This window comes from Clupea harengus, unplaced genomic scaffold (assembly GCF_900700415.2).
Source record: "Clupea harengus unplaced genomic scaffold, Ch_v2.0.2, whole genome shotgun sequence".
Lineage (NCBI taxonomy): Eukaryota > Metazoa > Chordata > Actinopteri > Clupeiformes > Clupeidae > Clupea > Clupea harengus.
Window position 1 is genome coordinate 1 of NW_024879786.1, and position 22,500 is coordinate 22,500.

Sequence of the window (22,500 nt, forward strand, 5' to 3'; positions counted from 1 at the left end):
TATTGTTGGTCAGCTGTTGGCGCGCGCGCACACCTGGAAGAAAGTGTCCCTCACTTGGGGTTGAGGAAGTTGTTCTTTTTCGTTTTAATAAAATGTTAAACGGGCAGAAACAAACTTTTTTTCTCGGGGGGGGGGGGCATCATAAAGGACTTATGCTTAGGGCACCAAAATGGCTAGCAGCGGCACTGCCTACACTGAGACATTTTACAAAAGGAGAAAGGGCTCATTCTCCAGAGTCATTGTCATTCATATGGTGTGTTCCATTTCTATGATTGTGTTTTCGATTTTGCACTTCAGTGTGCTGTAAATGCTTGGTAGTGTGCAGCAAATGCTTAGTTGTGTGTACTCAATGAATGGTATGAGTGTGTCATTTGAAAATATGGCTGTGTGTACCAAATGAAAACACGAGTTCCATTTTGTGAACAGTTAAGAGATTTGATGGCAAAGAGTCATCTTGCAAAGGGAGTGTCAGGTTTAGCATTTTGTGTGTGAGGTTTTCAGTTTTGTGTGTGCAGTTTTGAGAAAGCGGTTATTGTTTTGAGAAACGTGTGTTAACAATTGTGAAAAACTGTAAACAAAATCCATTTATCACCAGTCATCCCCATTAGATGTCGCTCTCTCATTCAACTTGTGTGAACTGCAAATGCATAGAGGAACAATTCATAGTGACACAGCAGTCTTCTGACTGACCTGATCTGATCTGTCTTGCCAGAGTTTGCTGAGCATTTGGCTTCCCATTTCTACAATGGCGAACTCGGAACATCGCCAAAATTCCCACCAGTGGCCAAAATTGTATTACATTTTAAAACATCTCTCCAAATATGGGAAGCTGTTCGATAGTATTTCATATCTCATCCCTAGTGATATCAAAATCCTATCAATATTGACTCATTAGCTTGTGAATCAAATCAAATCGGGGCATCTGTGCTAGAAACATATTCATTCAGCTATATTACTTATGTTTGGACAAAAGTTGCACTTGCTTGCATTTCTGTGGAGTTACACAGAACACATGACGCAAAGTAACTTAATAATAATATAGGTCATTAAGTTCTATAAAGGTCGGCCCCTGTCAGTGCAGGGCCCGTGGAGAAACCCCCTGCCCCCTTCCGCCCTCACGGCACCCATGAGTGAGTAAGAGATGCAAACAGAAGATATGGGAGTGTTAAGTTCTGAACTAATCGGCATATCATGCCATCCGTGTAAACACACTTCTGCCTATTGACTCCTGTGAATAGGAACTTTGCTCATGGATCAAAGGAGCAGAGAACAGAGTTTACCATTCAGCAGACCCTGTGACAGTCACAGTCAGAACGGGCTCGAAGAGGTTCTTCATTACACATAGACACAAACTGAGAGCAACAACATTAGTTTATTTGTTTGAAAGTTAACAGTAAGTAAGAACAGTGTTTGAGTGTGTGTGTTTCTACATGGGTACGTGGCTGTACAGATGGCTGTGTGTGTCTATCAGTGATTTGCTGGAGAGAGGCACGAGTGTATAGGCCTCATTGTGGGTTGTGCTGAAGAGGTGCTCCTTACAGGGGGGACTGATGTGGCTCTCCTTAACCTACAAACAAACAAACAAACAAAACAACAAAAACAAACAAGTAAATATGAGGTGTCTACTTGTATACTGTGTACGTGTATACTGTAAGTATAGATGGCACCAGGTAAGTATTTTAGTTTAAATTAACCAATTTCTTGGAAACAACTCAAACTGGTTCCTGGGAAGAGTGAGAATGGGCAGTTTTACTGCAAGCCATTTACAGATGAGAGGCATGCATGTGTGTCATCTCTTTAAAGGTGCGGTCTGCAGACAACTGTTTAAAGGTGCAGTCTGCAGACAGCTGTTTAAAGGTGCAGTCTGCAGACAGCTGTTTAAAGGTGCGGTCTGCAGACAGCTGTTTAAAGGTGCGGTCTGCAGACAGCTGTTTAAAGGTGCGGTCTGCAGACAGCTGTTTAAAGGTGCAGTCTACGGGCAGCTGTTTAAAGGTGCAGTCTACAGGCAGCTGTGTTCAAGCACTAAGGTACCAAACAGTAGCTGACCCACTCATAGATCTGGGCCTGATATCTCTCAGAGTCAGCTTCTGTTTGCAGACGGTGAAGTTCTCTTAAAATGTATATCACAACACCTGAATCTATACAACAAATGCATGGTGCTCACAAGAATACAACTGAACATTGCAACCTTATGCTATTCACACAGACTCTGGAATTCTGAATAAACTGTGTCAAAGTTCAGGCCCCTGAAAAGTAAAACAATTATTTAAAGTGTCACAGTCCAAGGATGAGTAGGTCCCAAAATAGCTAGCTGTGGAGAGATGAATGAGTAACAGAGAGACTGTAGTCCAAAGTAATCAGTCTACTTTAGTTCAGTTGTCTGGGGTGCAGCGCACCTGTTAACTATGTGGGGTTCAGCTCACCTGTGTTCTCTGTGTTCACCTGTTGTGTGACACAGGCCCAGGTTACCAATGCTAACTGTCTGGGGTTTACCACACGTGTTAAAGGTAACAGTAAATAACTGTGGAGTTCAGCTCACCTGTTTTAACTGTGCAGGGTTCCGCTCACCTGTTTTAACTGTGCAGGGTTCCGCTCACCTGTTTTCACTGTGTGGAGTTCAGCTCACCTGTTTTAACTGTCTGGGGTGCAGCTCCTGTCTTTTTCCATTTGAAGGACGGTAGTCTCTCTGCACTGTTGTGACGGCAGGTTCATGCTCTGAGGACATGAAAGGTCACACTAATCATATATTTAATGATACTGAATTCAGTTGCATCCAATGAATCTGCTTATTACCATTACAAAATCATCACTGAGCTTGAGCTGAGAACACTTGAAATGGTGCTTGAGAGTGTGAAACCCGTCAAAAGTCCAGCCCAGAGTGTGAGAACCAATCACAGTCCTTCTTCTAGTTGGCCCAAAATTGTGGGGACCAATCAGAGAGAACTGTTTAGGTTGATGTTTCTTTGTGTCCTCATACCAGGGCCAGAGAGCACGCGCCCAGAGGGTTGTGTGTGGGGCAGGACCCGGGCCGCCGCTTTCCTGGGGTAATCATCGCTGGAGGAGGTGTTGTAGGACTTCCTTCCCAAACTGGGCGGACCAAACTGCACATTACTCCTGGTTATGAGGCAGGATCCATCCACATGTGAGGGGAGCTCCCTGTGGTTTCCCTAAAGAGAGAGGGGTCACAGAGGCACGGGATGGGGGAGAGCAAACAGAATGATATTTAGGGGGAACCCTTTATGAAACATGAGCAGAGGGGGTTTTAGGCGTCTCACCTTTGAGAAGAAGAATCTGTTTGTGGTGGCCATCATTCGGGCCTGGTTCCGCTGTGGGTCTAAATCTCCCCTGGGTATAGAACTCTGGGTCGGAATCTTCTGCACATGCCGCACACCCTCTAACACACACATACACACACACACACACAGATGGATACATACACACACAGAGGCATATGCAAACACATAGGCAGACACATGGAAGTGCTTGGACTCACCCATAGGTCATAAATACTCATAAACACGCAGATACATAATATGCACGGACCCATATGCTAAACCTTAGCACTTAAAGACATATGCGCATACACACAGAAATGCAGCTCCATTCAAGTACACACACTTGCTCACACTCACATGCACACATACAGCCAGTAGGGTACAGTGGCTGCAAATACACTTACGCATGCATGTACTCACAAACACACAAGCACACACACATGCATATACACACACCAACCACGTACTCTCGTGTTTATTTCTTATACTGTATGTCACTTTTGTGTCTTGCCCTCTAAACTAATCAAGATACTGCCACCTTGCTTCACAGGCTACCTGTCTTAACCCTGCGATACGCATCAGCTGTGGTCGACACCCATTTGTTTTCACTGTCCCCAAGATTAACCTTTAGTCGCACCATCGCTCCCTCCGGCCTGTTGAAAAATAAGACACCATTATGCAGGATCAGAGGTGCTTACAGTGGGGCTCCTCGGGCAGAAACAAAAACACACATAGGCAGGAAAAGAAAATAGGCCCCACCCATCCTGACCCGTGTGGATCCACTGAAGTGATTTGAAATACAACACGTGTGGGACACATACCGGGGGGGCTCGGGGGGCCCGAAGGTGGCAGCATGCGTGGTCTCCCTCTCCACCAGCTTGTCTGGGTCACCCATCGCCAGAGAGGAGCGGAAATGCTGAGCCAGGGAATGACAGTGTACACAGGACTTATCACCTCAGGGATGTTTTTCAGAGCACCAGCAACTTCATATCTAAACGCACTGCAGGCATTCCAGCCACGGGTCTCAGCGTTTGAGGAGTTCCTACCCAGCCTGCAGCTGACACCAGGACAGCTCTGGTTCTGATCTGGCATACCTCTGGCCAGGCCAGAAACAGCTGCTGTCTGGATAAGGGTGGGCTCATGTCCAACAAAGAAACACAATTTACCAACCAGTAGTTAGTCCAAACTTTGATTTTGGAAAAAAAACCTGTGTTGCTTAACGACTGTTAATGTAAGTTGCTAACATAGTTAGTATCTGTGCTTTTGGGATCTGCACACCTGTGTGAATGGTCTGACCAACAACAACTGTCAGTGCCAGAGCTGTTGACATTGACGTTAGTGTAGTTTGCCGGCCAGGATGCCAAAGTAGGTCGCTTTGGACAAAAGTGCCCTCTAGTGGTATGCTAAGGATGATGTGTGCTGCATTTTGTTCGATTCAATGGTCTTGAATGGGAACGGTGTGTGTCTCTAGATTGCCTTTATGCCTACATAAAATGTATTGATGAACAAAGCGCTGTATTTTTGAGACACAGAGAAAGCACAGTTTTGTGATAGCCTACCTGTGCACCCCTATCCCTGTGGAAGAGATGCTGACTAATGTAATGTAATGTAATGATAGAGATGTCTCAGTCTATCAATATGTGTGTGTTCTTGTATAGTTTGTTCAACACAGTTTTGTCATTATTTCCTGTGCACTGCTTTCATTTCCAAATCTGATCCGCAGTAACCGTATAGTGATCATCTGCTACTGCTGAGGGATCACACTTCACATTTTGTTGAGAAGAGGTAAAATTATGAACTTTAAGAGAGCAAAGGGTGATGGTTTTAAGCCGTTTTGAATTTGGAATGCTGTTTATTACAGTGATGTGGCAGCTCACATGTTATTCTGTTTCCCTGTAGTAATATTGCTGTCATTTTCATTTGTGTGTTTCACAAAATCTACCAGAATACACCAACAGAGAGCCCTCAAGCTTTCATAAAATGCAAGCATTATTTAAAGGTGCATTGTGTAGGATTTAGTGGCATCTAGTGGTGAGGTTGCTGCATTTGCAGCCAACTGAATACCCCTCTTTACGGTGGCCACCTACAACTTTTTTGTATTATTATTCAGTGGATTGTCATTTAGTACTTGAATTTGCAGATGGCTATGTTATGTTGTGTTTATCAGACAAGCATTTTTTTATTTTGAGATTTTTGGCATAACCCCACATTAGAATATATTACATATGCCTAATAGGTGTAACATTTATCATCATCATCTGAACTTACTCACTGCCTAAGATTTATTTTATTAGATGCATTTTTACTCATTTTAGGCATTATTTTGATGAGTCCTTTTACTTGTACTTCAAGTAATTATTATTATAAAGTAACAATAGTTTTACTTGAGCTTTTGCTTACTCTACCCATCTCTGGGTCTTCATGAACTACTACTGCACAATAAGTTCACCTTATAATGGCAGGAAGGGTGTACGGTCTTACTTTTAAATCCAAACACTGACTCTGAAAAAACGCCCTGTAGCAACTAGTGACTTTATGCACCTGGTCTCCATTGTGTTAGCTCTCTGTCTGGGAGACAATAAATGGCAGTGCAGGGCTACTAAACAGACTAACAACTTTACAAGCAGGTGAGGTGTGTTTAGTTAGCACAGGGCTACTAAACAGACTAACAACTTTACAAGCAGGTGAGGTGTGTTTAGTTAGCACAGGGCTACTAAACAGACTAACAACTTTACAAGACGGTGAGGTGTGTTTAGTTAGCACAGGGCTACTAAACAGACTAACAACTTTACAAGACGGTGAGGTGTGTTTAGTTAGCACAGGCCTTTTGAACAGACTAATAGTTTTATAACCAGGAGTGTTTTGAGTTAACCTACCTTCTCCACTGGAGCAAGAGGGGGGGCCCATCTGCCCTGGAAGGTGTCCTTGTGATGGGTGCTAAAGTACAGCCTGTCATAGTCTCCGCTGATGGTCGGCTCTCCTCCTTATCAACACACATTCAATGAAGTGGTTTGCATTCAGAGTAAGCTATAATAATATGTTAAAGTCTTATCCATGTCAAAGGAGCCCTGAGAGTCCCCAAGAACATTATGCATTATTTTGAGGAATCATAAAATAATCATCAACAATCACTGTTCAACAGTACATAGAATTGCAACACGAACATCTGCCTGCATGTGAGTACTGGGTGTATAGATGCCCCATGATTTGTAAAAACTGAGCACTGACCGAGGTGTTTGACCGGTGCTTTGACCACAGGCAGCGCTATGAAGGCAGGGAAAGTCTCTCTGTGTGTGGTCTGGGGCAGCTTCCGATCTCCGGTGCATTTCTGAATAGCCACGGTGGGGCGTGCAAGCTTGGCGGCGGAGTGGGAGGGGTGCCGCTTGTAACCCTCAGCCTGGGTGGTGCAGAAGGTGGCCTGGCGCCGGTCCGCGTGCATTCTCAGGTTGGTGCACAGCTTGGCCCAGGCTGGTATGCGGTGGATGGCCTGCAGCTGGGGGCGTGTGTATGAGCTCAGGGCCTCAGGGCAGCGCTCCAGGATGGAGCGGTCCTTGTGCTGCATCTGGGCGGGCTTGGGGCAGGGAAGACTGCCACATTTGGGGAGGTGGCCGGAGGTCCTGAAGTCCTTCTTGAAGGTGGTGAGGTAGATCTGGTCTGTGGTGACACCATAGTTGTCTGTCACTATCAGGGTATTGGATGACTTCAGGAAGTCTATCCCTGTGGGCTGAGCTGGAATCAATGTGCCTGTGATGACAGACATCTCATTGTCCGGGGAGAGCACGTTGCAGTGAACTTAATTTGCTTATTTCACATTGAAATCAGCTGGTTTTGCTGCTGTCCAGGCATTTCCTAATCCCTTCTGAAATAGAATGGAATGAATGTGATGTCACAGATGAAGTGATGTCATTTGTCTGAGTGCAGTCTTCCATGGCATTACAGGTATATAGACTATAGACTACAAATGTGCTCAAATCATGGTGGCCTTTGGCTTTTTGCCTACAACTAACGCAGAACACAGTAAAATAACTACCATAAAGTACTTGTTCTCGTATTACTGCACAATCACACTAGGGTTCACATCGTAATTGGCATTCTTCAGAGCGCCATTATCCTCTTATAACACTCTTGGTGCTTGCATGGCATTAATAACTAGATATTACTTAGTGGGAGAGAGGCATGTACTGAGTGTAATAATAAATGCTGCCATGGTTTGATAGTAGCTCTCCTGTATGTAAATACAAAACTGCCCAAGTTCATGGAAGTTCAACTACAGGGGACAGGCATTTAACCTCTAAACATGCCACTATCTCAATAAATTGCTGTAAACTAATCCAAGAATTACAGAAAATTATTTATGAGATATCAGCTTTATATGAAAAAAGAATCAAGCATGTGGCAAAAACTCCCACATGAAGGCCAACTCTGAGTCACACAGCATAAAACATCTTCTGCCATACTCCTTGGAAAACACCTTTTGGCTTACGACTATCTGCTTAAATGTGCATGGGTAAAAAAACTCGTTTGTTTAACGAAGAACGGTATTGGGCTAGAAAGGTAGCCTCTTAACTAATATTTTGTAGTTTTCTATACATTTAACAAACGTTTTTCCTCCCTGTCCGTGGTTTGCTCTTAGGTAGCCCATGTTATCAGGACAGAAACGCCTCTGACCAATGACTGGTTGAAACAAAATGTTTCTCCCTGAGATATAAAATAACGGAGCAAGCCTACGATTCAATTTACACATGGAACACTGATAATGTGTATAAAAGATGGACGATAAATAGCCTTTCTTTCATTCGTACGTAAAAGATATGACCTAAATCAGCCAACGTCTGTCAAAAGAATAGTCTAGCAAAACTACATAATTTGGCTTGTCATATCAGACTGTGTAACTAGTTATAACATTTATCAAAAGAGAAAAGTGAAAAGCTTTAATCGTACAGCAGTGAAAACTGAAAATTAATATGTACCGTCCTTGTTCGCAAGTTGTGGCTGAGCCTCTTTGTTGCATTCTCTGTTGCTAAGTAGACTAATTAATTATTTATCAACAGTGCATTTAATAATTTGTCTGTTGCCCTATCTTGCCATTTTTGGCAAGTATAACCACTAAAAAAATCAATTTTCAAACAAGCAAAAAGCAATCTGTTGGGTAGATTTGGTAAACATGAGTCAAGTGGTTAATTAAAATACACTAATTAGGACTCTTCCTCTCGTGTTGTTTCTTCGTGTCACGGCTAGATGGCGATATATTCATAGTCATCATCAGCCGAATATATAGATTTTACGTGTAGATTCTAAAACATCTTGCATTGATATGCTGGATATACATTGCTTTAGAAAAAAAATTCAATTTTTGTCAACCAGTCAGAGTCACTGGACAGCGGTCAAGTTAGTAAAATGAGTTAAATCTTTACTTCACGTTCACTGAGGAATTCATTCGTGGAGGATGTGATGTAAATATATGCCCTTCCGGTTTGGACGGCCTCTTTTCGTTCAGGCTAAGCAGTCCGACGGGTGGGTGCTCTTTCATGTCCATGATATTTCGGTTAAAATAGCATTTCCTAGCGAAAATTAGTCTTTATTTATTCGCTTTGGGTCATAGCAATTTGATTGTCATTAATGAAGCATTAAATGTACTACCGAAAATGAATTTTGTGTTGTAAAACGTCATAACTTTATGTCGTAGAATGCATGTGGCAAAGGCCTCTTGGAAGTAGCTAGTTGGTATGGCGGATAGCTAGTTTGCTAACCATGTGGAGTTTGATGATTAGCGACAAAAGTCGGAATTCAACAGCGAGCAATCATTTTCATACAGAGTAAATGTCTGTGTAGCAAATTATCACATTTGTCAAACTAAATTTGCGGCTGGGATTTATATTCTCAGCTCGTGGTACAAGTAACATTATTAACTGGTTGGCTAAGCTAACATTTGACGGCAGTCAGCATGCTAATAAGTAGCTCACATTGCCTTGAAGAAGTTGGTTTGCCTAATTAATTTATAGTACTAAAAGGCTAATGGTGGAATGTGACGTTACATGGCGGTCACTAAAATGCTTAATTGAGTAGGCTTGATGAGCATGTATTTATCGTCTTGTATTTCAGAGTTTGCAAAGATGCAGATCTTTGTGAAAACGTTAACGGGGAAGACCATCACCCTTGAGGTGGAACCCAGTGATACCATCGAAAATGTCAAGGCAAAAATCCAGGACAAAGAAGGTAAGTTATGTTATTAATCGGGGTCTAGCAACGAACTTAACTAGGAACTTATTGTCACCGGTAAAATGAACAGTTGTCATTAACGAAAGTTGTCTTTCTCTAGGTATCCCTCCTGATCAGCAGCGTCTGATCTTCGCTGGCAAACAGCTCGAGGATGGCCGCACACTGTCAGACTACAACATTCAAAAAGGTGACTATTCAACTCTGCGAGAGGAGGCTTTTTTTTAGTACTGCTGGGCTACTCTGATCTACGGATAGACCAATGTTATCTAGATTTAACTGAATTTGTGTTTGTATTGAGTATTCAAACAACCTAACAAAACCAAATGTTATGCTCTTGAGCTCTACATAGAATGCCATTAATTGAGTTAAAATCTTAAGATGGGTGCTGTAAGGTCCCAGTTAATTCTTGGACCATTAATTGATTATAAAGTCTTAAGGTTTATTGTTGTTGTAAGGTCCTAGTTAGTTTTTGGGGAACAGGCTGATGACAAATGTGTGTTAAAATGATGATGGGATAGAATATAAAGTAAATGTATTTGAAATGGGTAATAGAAAAGTCCTTGAAGTTGTTTTTTCTTAAAATATCCACCATGAGTCTAAGGCTTTGGACCTTAGGGCCAATGTGGAAATCATGACTTGGCTAATGCAGGTGTCTGTTTTTTTGTTTGTCAGAGTCTACTCTGCACCTTGTGCTCCGCCTGCGAGGAGGCATCATTGAGCCTTCTCTGAGGCAACTGGCCCAGAAGTATAACTGCGACAAGATGATCTGCCGCAAGTGAGTGTCTAGTCTCCTCATGAAAGTGTTGTGCCGTGTCCTTACTACATAATAAGACATTGTGTGTGCTAGCATCCATCTTCACGGCATCTCGTGTGGTAATGACTCTTCAATACTTCACAAGATTATAGACTTGGATTTTCACTATGAAATGTAATGCTGCATTAATGTACATGGAAATCCCTACATGTCAAAGTGAAGTATTCCAGGTCAAGAGTAATAAGAAAAACACTTTCCTGTCAAATTTGACATGTAGAATATATGCGTAGGTGCAGTGAAGGATCTCTTGCTTGAGATGGAAATGCTCCAAACCTATTGTTGCATCATGCACCAGTGTGACCCGAGTAATGCTACGAGGCCCTATTCTGCGATGTAGAGCTATACAGTCATGTGGGTGGAATAAATCACGCTCAGATGGAGCGCGTTTCTGGTGATGTGTCTGTAGGTTACAGCTTTACTAGCCCTGTTTCTAAGGCAACGGCTTTGGAAGCCTGCCACGTGCTGCGGGGTTGCTGGTTTACAGTGGTGTGTTCATCTCAAAAGCGCAGCCTTCTCTGACCCTCACTTTGACCTTGGTTCCTTTTGTTCTGCAGGTGCTATGCTCGCCTTCACCCCCGCGCCGTCAACTGCCGCAAGAAGAAGTGTGGCCACACCAACAACCTGCGCCCCAAGAAGAAGCTGAAGTAGACGCTCCGCGCTGTTCTCTTGGCCCTATGCAGTTTGCATTAGTTGGTTAAATAAATGTTGAGAAAAACAAAATTGTTGTGTTGTTGTGATTCCCCACCCACCCCCTCTGCTTACCTCTTGGTTAGTTTGTAGTAGAGATTAAATCGACAATAGCTCAGTTATCAGAACATGGTTTAATTTGCATAACTGGTAAACAGGCTGCAGATACAAAATCAAAGGGGTTTTGTCATGATGGTGTAACTACAACCTGGAAGTTTAGATTACTTAATCTCTATCTTCAGATCTTCAGTTGAACTTTCCCTGGCAGTTTTTCTCGCTGTCAACGGTTGACATCACGATGGGTCTGTCCCATAGCTGGGCCAGAGTCTGAAGCCATCTTGAGCTGTAGAAAATGACGTGAAGAACTGCTGTAAGCCCTCAGGAATGAGCCTAGAAGCCGAGCTATGCTCAGATGAACACGTGTGACACAAGACACTGGGCTCTTTCATAACTCACTTTTAAATCAATCACTTGGTTTATGTACATTGATAACGATAAAGTTTCAGCCGTGTTTATGCATAACTTCAATAGATAGAGATTCATGACTGGTTGGGGAAAAACAAATATGGATTACCCCTCTGCAAACTAGGAAGGAGTTGATGAAGCAGTTTGATCTCCAGAGTACAAAGTTTATTTGTAAATCATAAGCTCCAGTAATGCATGTCCAAATCTCATCACTTTAGTTTGGTGTGCTCTGTCAACATTTTGCTCTAGGTGACTTTAAAAAGCGTTGGTGTCCTGTAGTCCATAGTGGCTGCAGTCTAGCAGATCGTTCAATATTGCTAGCAGCACGTTAGAGCACTACTGAGACAGCAGGCTGAGGTATCTGTATCAGTTGTAAACCAGATATGAGACGTCAGTTTAACAAACCACTGAAGCAAAAGTGAACTTTTTTTCTGTTTATTTGTTCGAGATGAGCTGGGGTTGTATTGATAGTGCCTGTCTTAAACGATTCACTCCTGGTGTGCAAAATAAAGTGTGTCCTTTGCTTGCAGTTTGCAAGCGATTCTCTTAGAAATGGGGTGTTACCATGGTCCAGTCACATCTTGAATCATCTGCGTCACAATGTCGTCTTTGTTTTGAAATACAGAATGACATACTCCGTTCCGAGTTCCAATTAGGAGGGTTGCGTAAAAATATCTGATTTGCCATTTTCTTTAAAGCTCCTTCGAGCTAAACATGCAGCAGTGAAGCAGCCAAAGTTGCCACTGTTCTTACATCTTTAACATGTAAACAGGTGTTTGCCGGTCCTTAAAGGGTCTTAAACACACCCTGACCTGGACAGGATCCTTGCCAGGGTCAGCTACTAGTGGTAGTAGGGGATTGTCATCAGGGTGTGGACAGAGACAAACCATCACAGAGTTGCCAACTTTCAAGGCTGACTTGAGACGTGAATAGGTGAGCTGCATTGAAGTCAATGGAATTGTATTTTTCATGCTAGCATAAGACAGGACATAAAAGCATGTGTCTCACACCAAAAGTGTGAGAGACGGCTACCCGCCCATCACACGGGTAGAGCTGTCACTGAGGCAAAACCAGTTCAAAGACACAGTTACCTTTTATGACATCACATCCTGTGCCAGAGATACCACCTGACCTCTCCCTGAGTCCAGCATTCAGTCTGTTTGACGGACGGCATGCTATTTCTGGTGCTGTGCGAGGCAGCACTGTCCTCAATACGTCCTCTTGAGAACGCATCCTTCTGTACTCAGCACTTTCATGTCCTCTTTTAAACACTGCACACGTTATTCCCAGATGGTGTGCTTATTCCAGTACATCTCAGGAACAACAACAAAGAAATGAGTAGAAAGGGAAACTCCTCTTGGACTTGTACAGTACACCCCGGCCTCTGTGAAACTCAAACTCACAACGTTGATATGTACGCCAGCAAGCCCCTTACGCACCATCAGCCAGGAGTTTTACTAACTGACTCTACATCTTACTCGACGTACTGCCCCTGTCCTGTGCAGCCTTCTGCTGGTGCGAGGGGAAAGTGGACAGACGTTCTCCTTCTCCGAGTCAGACTTGAACAGAGATGATAATGATGATGCAATCATGCATATAAAGTACAGAACATGTCACCTAACTATGATACTTAAATAATACTCATAACCTCACATGATGCTGTATAGAGCTCTCCTTCAGCTTCGCCCCACATCACCATGATTTAACACATCATGAAGTACACATAAAAACAGCTCAATATTGATGTAGCATTCAAAATGTAACAGACAGTCTTCCCATATATCAGCTCTAAAAGAAGATAAAGTAAACATTGATGAAAAAGCTATTGAGATTGGTAATGCAGCCTACCCTAATACCACAGATCCACTAGAAACAAGAAGCACATAGCTTTTGTGTGTGTGTGTGTGTGTGTGTGTGTGTGTGTGTGTATTGAGGGGGGGGGAGACACACGCTGTCGTGTGTCGCCCCCCTCCCCATCCCAGTCTAAGCAGATATGTCCTGAGCTGAGCATTTGTCCGCTCTCTTCGGCTCCGAGGCGAGGCCTACTTGTCGACGAGCTTGGCTAGGCTCTGCCGGATGTCATTGAGGTCGCCGATCTTCAGGTCCAGGATGCCGATGATGCGTCGCACCTCGCTCTCCGCCTGGTCATGCTCGTCCCGCGAGGATGCCAGAGTCTCTTCCGCCGCCTGCACGCGCTGCTCCAGATCTGCGTTCTGCACCTCCAGGTCCTAGAACCCAAAGAACCAGAAAGGTTACTAACAGAGGTCTCAAATCAAATCAAGTCGAGGCAGTACTACAGTATATCGTGGACCATGAATCACTTAGTAACAATAAAGTTTAGGCTTAAGTATTAATCCAAATTTAAAGTTAGCACACGTCTGCAGCAAAACACTACCAACAAAGGCATTCAGATAGTGAAGTCTGATTAAGATCCGGCCCTGATCTGGCCCTGTCCTGGAATGGACCTGTTCCAAGCACCCAAAGAAGAGCCAAAACAATACCATTTGCATTGCATTTACATTTCATTTTATTTAATTTAATTTAATCACTCTTCATTAATGAAATCCTGTACAGTATATGTCAGCTAATTCTGGCATCAGACACTGGCATCAACCAAGCACCCACTTATGTGATGTCCATACCTACTATTTCATTCAAGCATATCAGTAATAATTCATTTTGTATTACATATTTCCGGTTCTCCCTCTCCTGTCTTCTCGCATCCTGTTGGGTTTTCCTCTTTGTTTACCCCTCTACTCCTGTGATTTACATTTAGATGCATTTATTTATCCCAAGTGACTTAGAGTACAGTACAGCACATATAAATCAGTATGTGAGCTCCTTCAGTATCGAACTCGGCTGAGCTCCAGGATCTCTCTTATAACACAGAATTAACTATAATTCAGTTATATAGTATAGTGTATAATATAGCACATCATATATATGTAGGGCAGTAGAAAAACAACCACACAGATCACTCACTGCACACTCCTTAAATCATTAGGAGTGCCTATATCAGCTAAACTCTAAAGTGGCGTGGAACTGTACATTAGAGAGCGGGTGAGTCTATGTTTTGTAAATCTGTCATTTGATTAACTTAGCACTACCTACATAACAGCAGACCAGGCTAGGCAGAGTCATCTGCTGTCTTCTCTAAGCACCACAGTGCTTATAACATTTATATAACATGTTTAATGTGGCACGGTGGCTCAGGTGCTTGCACTGCCGCCTCACAGCAAGAAGGTCATGGATTCGATTCCCGCATGGGGCGCTGTTGGCTCTGGGGGCAGGTCCCCCCCGGACCTTCAGTGTTCAGGTGGGCTATCTCTGTGTGGAGTTTGCATGTTCTCCCCGTGTTCACAAGGGGTTTCCTCCACTAATAACCCCAACAGAACACTCCTGTCCAAGACGGACGGTTCACTTGGTCCCCGGGCGCTTACAAGCTGCCCACTGCGTGTGCGTGTGTGTGTCCTGTGTCACCTCCATAAATGCACGTGTGTGTTGCAGTGTGTCGTGTGTGCCATTAAAACCTGACAATTATTATTAAAGCCACTGTTGCACCAGGACGTTCCCTAGATTGGTAAACGTGACTAGGGTGCTAAATCAGGGGGCCAGACCAGGTCAGATCCATTCATATTGTCTTTGTTGCCTGAAGTGTTTCTGATTCCTCCATTACTGGGGTAGTGTTTGGTGAAAACAAGCCGCGACGTCTGCATGATTAAAACCCACATCGGCCTCCCTCTCAGTAAGAGGCTCACGCTGTGGGGTTCGTTACGGCCTCTCCATCTCTCTTTACGTTCATCCATACATTTACATACAAATGAGAGAGCGTCCCAGTCCCAGGGGGTTTAAATGATGACATGTCTGTTTGTGGAGGAGTGGGAGCATCTGTGAAGCCTGCATTAGCATGCGTTGAGTGTGCTAGCAGGTGAGCGCCTGATAGCCTGTCACTGGAGCTCCTGCTACCTCAGACTCACCTGCAGTCTCTCTGTGGCCTCCTCCCTCTCCTTTTCCAGCTCATTGAAATCCGATTTCTTGCTCTGCAGATTGTGGATTTCCTACAAAAAAAAAAAAACAGAACAAATGTAATACTTCATATCGTGTGGCTGCACTTTTAACAGTTCCCACCAGTTTGCTACAGATAATATCAACCAGTGTGAGAATGAATGTCAGCTCACTATTCCACTTCAATGACCTAGTCAAGGTTTTTATTTTCAATGACAAACACTAAGCACAGCGTCCCAACTAAGCCTCCTTTGCACGTGGGTGAGGGGAAGAATGCCTTCCATTATTTACCACATCCACATAATAGCTGACTCTGAGATGCACTGTCTGCCTAAATTAAATATGACTTAGCGCCTTTCCCCCCAGCATGGCTGATTACCCTTTCCAGCACCTCGCGTGGCCTCAGCCTGTATCATGGTGAGAGTAGAGGGGGCAATGAATCTCATCACTGAAGCTACGCTAACACCTCATCATCTGGAGCAGTCACAGGGAGAAGTGCTCTCCCATTTCACTAATTAGGCCAAGTCAGGGCACGTCACAATGCTAACACGCTATTTTAAAAGCCTATGCTTTGATGAAACACGAGAGCAAGATGGCTTGTTATAAACAATCAGTGTTTCATCCCAGGCCAATAACATGTTTGGTAATACATCAGTGATAAAACCAGTGATGTTGCTTTATGTGGCTCCTCAGAGTGAGGTTTACTCAGCGCTGCTGCGATCAAAGTGTCTGCGTGTTTCTTTGGCCAGCAGGCTCTCGTGGGTAAATTAGTAAAAATGTTAATGACTGAAGAAGTTCCCACAGGGGGCAGAGAGCATCGGAGAGAGACTCTAAATGTGTTTCATAAAACTGAGAACAACGTGCAGAAGATTGATTATAGTCTTCTCTCTCTGTTTCACAACATTCTCTTTCTCTCTCTCCCTCTCTCTGCATCTTTCTTTCCCTCTCTCTCTCTTTGTACTCCATTCTATTTTTCTCTTTATGCCTCTCTCTCTCCCTGTACCCCATTCTCTCTCTCTCTCTCTCTCTCTCTCTCTCTCTCTCCCCGTACCCCATTCTCCCCGTACCCCATTCTCTCTCTGTTTCACTTTATCTCTCCCCCTCTCTCTCCCTGTGCCCCATTTTCTCTCTCTCTCTTTCTCTTTGTGCCTATCGCTCGCTCTCCCTCTCTGCATCTTTCTCTCCCCCTCTCTCTCCCTGTACCCCATTCTCTCTCTCTCTCTCTCTCTTTTTCTCTTTGTGCCTCTCTCGCTCTCTCTTCCTCACTCCCTCTCTCTCTGCATCTTTCTCTTCTCTCCCCCTCTTTCTCCCTGTACCCCATTCTCTCTCTCTCTCTCTCTCTCTCTCTCTCTCTCTCTCTCTCTCTCTCTCTCTCTTTCTCTTTGTGCCTCTCTCCCCCTCTCTCTCCTGTACCCCCTCCCTCTCTGAGGTCCCTAAACGAGTCCTGACTGAGTGGGCATGGCACACGTCCCTAAAAGAGTCCTGAGTGGGCACTGAGGTGGCGCTGCTGGCAGCCATTGGTTTGCGGGGCGTTACCTCATCTTTAACCTTGAGCAGCGCCTCCAGCTCCTCCAGAGATTGGCTCAGGTTGTCTCTGCCAGTCTCACCAGGCTCCGGCCGGCCAACCTGGGTCTCCAGCTCTGTCACCTGCACACACACACACACACACACAGTCAGAGCAGACAGGAGATAGAGAGAAAGAGTGAGGACAATAATATGAGAGGCAAGACACACAAGGAGAGATAGACAATAGGAAGGACAGAAAAGAGAGGGAGGGACGGAGAGACACAGACAATAAGAGAGATTAGAGAGATTAGAGAGAGACAGAACAGAGATCCATATACAATGGAAGAGAGGGAAAAGCAAGGATAGAGACATGGATACAATAGAAGAGGGAAAGAGAGATGAAGAGGAAGACAACGAGGGAGGAGAGAGAGACACCCACACAAGGAAGACAGAGAGAGGAGCTCTGTTTGTATTGAGCAGAAGGCCATTGTTTCAGTTCCGCTACTAAGACAAGAAGGTTGAAAACAGTATTTAACATGTACAATAACCACCAAGGGAATAATTAGGAGGAGGAAGCAGAGATTAACAATGAGTGCTTTAGGGTGCTGTATGTTCTCTCTCTCTCTTTCTTTCTTTGTTTCCTTTTGTCTTATTTTTCTGTCTCTCCTTCCTTTTCCCAATCTTTATTTTCTTTCTACTCTCACACATTAACAGTATCTGTTCATATAGATTCATATGGTCTCTGTTCATATAGATTCATAAGGTATCTGTTCATATAGATTCATATAGATTCATATGGTCTCTGTTCATATAGATTCATGGGTGTCTGTTCATCCCTCACAGGATTCTTGGCGGGAGGCTGCAGTGCTCGCTTGCGTCTCCGAGGCGCGTGATTGGCGGAGCAGTGACAGGACCATGCAGTGCTGCGTCTCTTATGGCTGCCTGTCAGACATGTTCCTGCCTGCCTGCCTGCTCTGGGGCTCCCAGGCACACAGAGAGGCGTGAGCCCAGGGCAGCCCTGGCAGGAGGAAACGTGTCTCGGCACACCTCACCAGACTAGGAGATAAGAGCGCAGGGGGGGGGTCACGTCGCAATTATCATGGGGTCATCTACCCATCTCTCCAGCCTGCTCACACACTGCAATCAACATGGCATCACCAGCCAGACTGGCGGCCCATATCAAACAATCTGCCTTTCAAACTATTCCCTATTCTGATGTAGAGCATTTTTACCTCAGAATGATGACTAAAAAGGCATGCTAATCTAGTGAGACAAAACCATATCCAGTTACACACAATGGAGAATAACTAGCAACTGCAAAGCTGAACAGAGTCTAACATGAGTATGGGAGAGACACAGTGTAATGAGTGTTCTTCTTTAGCGCACTACTGAGTTCACTGCTTCTTTTGTACACTGCTGAGTGTTCTTCTTTAGTGCACTACTTAAGTGTTCTTCCTTAGCATGGAAGACCAAAGAATGCAGCAAGAGATTAGTACTCTTCTAGAATTTCAGAGTGTTCCGCTAGAGTGACATATTGAGTGGATCAATGGGGATACTTCTAGAACTCTGACATTTGTCATGAGAGACGGGTATTACACAGTTGTACAGGCCTATCATTGGGGGAGAGGGCCATGTGTGTGAGGGGGGGGGTGGGGTGAGAGAATATGATCCCCAAAAAATCTCAGACTCCCTCTGGTCATTTGTCTTGTGGAAGTGGGGCAACAGTTGTACAGATCTCCGTCCTGAACCCCCCCCCCCCGAATCCCCCGGAGAGGTGGCCTACTTTGTGGTGCCACCTGTCTGACTTTGCAGCACCAATAACCTTTAGTGAGGCTGACACAGAGCCTGGTGCCCCGCTCTCCCTGCTCACGTCACCACGGTAACTAAACTAACACTACAGACGATTCTCATGGCCGATTTGCCACATTTGGAACACACCAGATGAAAGACTTTCTGCCTTATTAATTCACACTGAGGGCGGAATGGTTTGGAGTCACATTTAACTTATGTGTGGAGCGACTGCCTGCTGCATATCGAGGCGCGATTGCTGGAGTCCTGGAGGTGATACAACAGCAGCTGCTTAAATCGTTTTCCTGACAAAATCTATGAATTTTCCAGAGAAACAGGCAGCAGTCTGAGTGAAAATACAAGCAAAATGCTTTAATAAACAGCAAACTGCCGAAAATCTCAGGATTAACAGGTAAGTGCACCCCCTACCCCCCCCACACAAACATGCTTCCATGCTTTCATATGAAACTGGTAGGTGTCTGTGTCTGTGTCTGTGTCTGTGTCTGTGTCTGTGTCTGTGTCTGTGTCTGTGTCTGTGTCTGTGTCTGTGTCTGTGTCTGTGTCTGTGTCTGTGTCTGTGTCTGTGTCTGTGTCTGTGTCTGTGTCTGTGTCTGTGTCTGTGTCTGTGTCTGTGTCTGTGTCTCTAGCCCCCCCCCCTCTATCTCTTTCCTGCTTCTTCTCACTTAATAGTCTCCCTCGTCATCTTTGTGTATGTATATATATATATATATATATATGTACGTATATATATATATATATATATCAGCTCTCCAGGCAGCAGGTAAGATTGAATTTCACATCCCATAAAGCAGCCATTTTAAAATCACACCTGGCGGATCTGGGTCAGATCCGGGCCACACTCTCCCCAGAGCCGGCTTCTCCAAGTGACACGCTTTAGTGGTATTATTATTCTAGACTGTCAAGGCCTCCACCCTGATGCTCATTCATTCATTTATTTTTATTTCTCTCTCTCGCTCTCTCTCTCTCTCTCTCTCTCTCTCTCTCTCTCTCTCTCTCTCTCTCTCTCTCTCTCTCTCTCTCTCTCTCTCTCTCTCTCTCTCTCTCTCTCTCTCTCTCTCTCTCTCTCTCTCTCTCTCTCTCTCTCTCTCTCTCTCTCACCTGTTCTCTGAGTCTCTCCGTCTCCTCCTGGTACTCTGCCAGCTGTTGCTTCCACTGGTCCACGCTGGTGTTGGCCTCGTGCAGGGCGGCCACCAGCTTGGCGTTGCTGTCCTGGAGCGTGAACAGCTCTGCCTCCATGTTGATCTCACAGATGGACCTGGAGGAAGACCAGCAGCACCGCAGGAGTGATGGGCACCATGGGTTGGCATCATTCTCTGTCATGTATATGTTTATTCATTGAACTCATAGAAACAGTATACATGTGGGAAGAAAACAGCTGTCTGGAGCATGAAGGATGAAACATTGCAATGAAGTATTGTTTAAAAAAGCATCGCCACTGTTGCCATGGGGGACGCTGAGCAAACAGCACAGTCAGAGGGGGAGTCATCTACTTCTGGGAACCCATATCACAGCACGCCTCTATGGGAACCCATATCTCAACACGCCATGACTCTCATAATGTACCGAACACACACTGTGAGGAGATACCCAGAGACTGTGTGTGTGTTTGTGTGTGTGTGTATGCTGTATATCATTAATCATTTTTATCGTTTTGTTTATTTCATGAACTACAACCTAATGAAAAGAGCCTGGGGATGAAACAACTAGGTGCAATTACATTTGTCCCACTGGACTCAGACGTTAGGATCTATAATTGATTACCTAAGCAAGAGCTGTAGAGATAAGTGTGTGTGTGTGTGTATATGTGTGCGTCTGTCTGTCTGTGTGTGTGTGTGTGTGTGTGTGTGTGTGTGTGTGTGTGTGTGTGTGTGTGTGTGTGTGTGCGAAAGCAAGTGTGTACATGTGTGAATGTCTGAATGTGTGTGTGTGTGTGTGTGTGTGTGTGTGTGTGTGTGAGAGCAAGTGTGTACATGTGTGAATGTCTGAATGTGTGTAAGGGAGGTGATTGGAGAGTGCTAGGAGTGCAAAGACGCTGTCCACAGAGGAAACACAGGAAATGGGCTGTGAGAGCCTCTCTCTCCTCTGCTTTGATCACACTAATGGAGGTCTGAATGGGTCTGAGGCTGTCTGTGTGTGACTAAGACTGTTAGGAACTAATTATGAATTACACTCCAACCTGCACCCTATTCACACACCAGCCATACACTCCAACCTGCACCCTATTCACACACCAGCCAAAGACGTCAGGTCCACAAGGGGAGAACATAATGACTATGACGACAAAGGTATTATAGATATTCATAAAAGCACTTCCAAACATACCTAAACCACCAGGAGGCAGCTTTTAAATGTGTCTTATGGTAAAACCTTAATCTTGGTTTGAATCACTATAAATATATTACTATAACACATAACGTGCTTCACAAACAATGTCGTACAGAAGAAAAAAATATATAAGAACAGAATTTTTTCCTCTAATGTTAGGGTTCAGCAGTCCTGTCATCCGACCTCATATTTCCAGTGACATGAACAGCAGACCGTCCGATGATGATTCTGTGGGTAAAACAGCCGTCCTGGCTCTGAGCTCTGGGCTGGAGTTGGATTGGATCCTCACCTCTGCCCCTGTAACCACCCTGAGTCTGTCTGATTCTCTGTTACTGAGGCAGATCCTGGGTCAGAGACTAAAAGTCCTGCCGTGTCCTTCGCTCCAGTCGCACCCTGAGCCAGCTGACCTCACTCATTAGTGCTGTACCACTTAAGATGGATGACCCAAAATGGCAGGAATGGATTTACTCACAGCACCTGGAGTACTGCATCATAGGGGCCAGAGCAGGTGAGGGGGTGGGTTGTGTGTGTGATGGAGATAGACCTTTCACAGATGATGTAGACACACACACACACACACACACACACACACACAAACACACAGAGATACACACACACAGGCTTGTTCATCTGGCATTCCTATTTCCAGATGCACACACGCCTGAACATACTCCTACCTTGACACTCCACACTGTAACATGCACACACACAGATACTTAACCGAATGCATGAGCGTGTACTTTAAGTACCACCCACTCTCTCACTCTCTCTCTCTCTCTCTCTCTCTCTCTCCTTCCCTTACCCTTCCGAGAGCATCTTCTTGATGCGCTCCTTCTCGACCGTCAGCTCCATGTCTGCGCTCTTGCTGCGGAAGAGTTTGTCCTCCCCAGGGCCGTTCACCGCCAGGAGGGGGGGGGAGTGACGCTCCTCCGACAACTCCTGGAATGGGGGGGTCAGAACACACACAAACTCAAGCAGGGCACACACATACACCACACACACACACACACACACACACACAAACACACACACACACACACACACACACACACACACACACACACACACACACACACTCCCGGGGCCCTTTAAAGGCCTTCATTAGCTCGCTGTGAGCTGACAGCTGACATAAATTCCACTGCAGTACTGAGCCTAGATGGTCAAAGAAGAGAAAACCTCCTTTTACAATAAACCAACAGCAGAGACAGACATGACTTCAGATGCATTACTGAAATACATCCATAATGAGTGCCAAGATTTAGTTTACTAATGTGAAGGTGATGCCCTCAGTCTCTATTGTGTGTGTGTGCGTGCGTGCGTGCGTGCGTGCGTGCGTGCGTGCGTGCGTGCGTGCGTGCGTGCGTGCGTGCGTGCGTGCGGCATCTCACAGGACTA

At 44.8% G+C, this 22,500-nt stretch overlaps 3 protein-coding genes across 5 annotated transcripts in view; 1 reads left to right on the forward strand and 2 right to left on the reverse strand.

The window, feature by feature from the left end:
• Positions 1–1,353: 1,353 nt before the first annotated feature.
• LOC122130377 (testis-expressed protein 45-like) lies at positions 1,354–7,124 on the reverse strand. Its single transcript, XM_042705115.1, has 8 exons — positions 6,504–7,124; positions 6,152–6,258; positions 4,097–4,191; positions 3,831–3,928; positions 3,276–3,394; positions 2,978–3,167; positions 2,627–2,715; positions 1,354–1,567 (listed from the first exon to the last, which is right to left on the reverse strand). The coding sequence occupies exons 1-8, from the start codon at positions 7,033–7,035 to the stop codon at positions 1,427–1,429; spliced, it is 1,371 nt and encodes a 456-aa protein (XP_042561049.1). The 5' UTR covers positions 7,036–7,124; the 3' UTR covers positions 1,354–1,426.
• Positions 7,125–8,684: 1,560 nt separating this feature from the next.
• On the forward strand, positions 8,685–11,028 carry LOC122130374 (ubiquitin-60S ribosomal protein L40). Its single transcript, XM_042705110.1, has 5 exons — positions 8,685–8,789; positions 9,378–9,491; positions 9,595–9,681; positions 10,167–10,269; positions 10,863–11,028. The coding sequence occupies exons 2-5, from the start codon at positions 9,389–9,391 to the stop codon at positions 10,954–10,956; spliced, it is 387 nt and encodes a 128-aa protein (XP_042561044.1). The 5' UTR covers positions 8,685–8,789; positions 9,378–9,388; the 3' UTR covers positions 10,957–11,028.
• A 1,056-nt stretch (positions 11,029–12,084) lies between these two features.
• The window catches only part of LOC122130375 (homer protein homolog 3-like), a 42,409-nt gene continuing 31,993 nt past the window's right edge, over positions 12,085–22,500 (reverse strand). For all 3 annotated transcript variants that reach the window (XM_042705113.1, XM_042705112.1, XM_042705111.1), the window contains 5 exons: positions 21,908–22,044; positions 19,879–20,035; positions 17,002–17,112; positions 15,438–15,518; positions 12,085–13,688 (listed from right to left, as the gene is read on the reverse strand). In XM_042705113.1, coding sequence (XP_042561047.1) covers positions 13,503–13,688; positions 15,438–15,518; positions 17,002–17,112; positions 19,879–20,035; positions 21,908–22,044 — 672 coding nt within the window. In that variant the 3' untranslated portion in view covers positions 12,085–13,502. The remainder of the gene's footprint in view (positions 13,689–15,437; positions 15,519–17,001; positions 17,113–19,878; positions 20,036–21,907; positions 22,045–22,500) is intronic.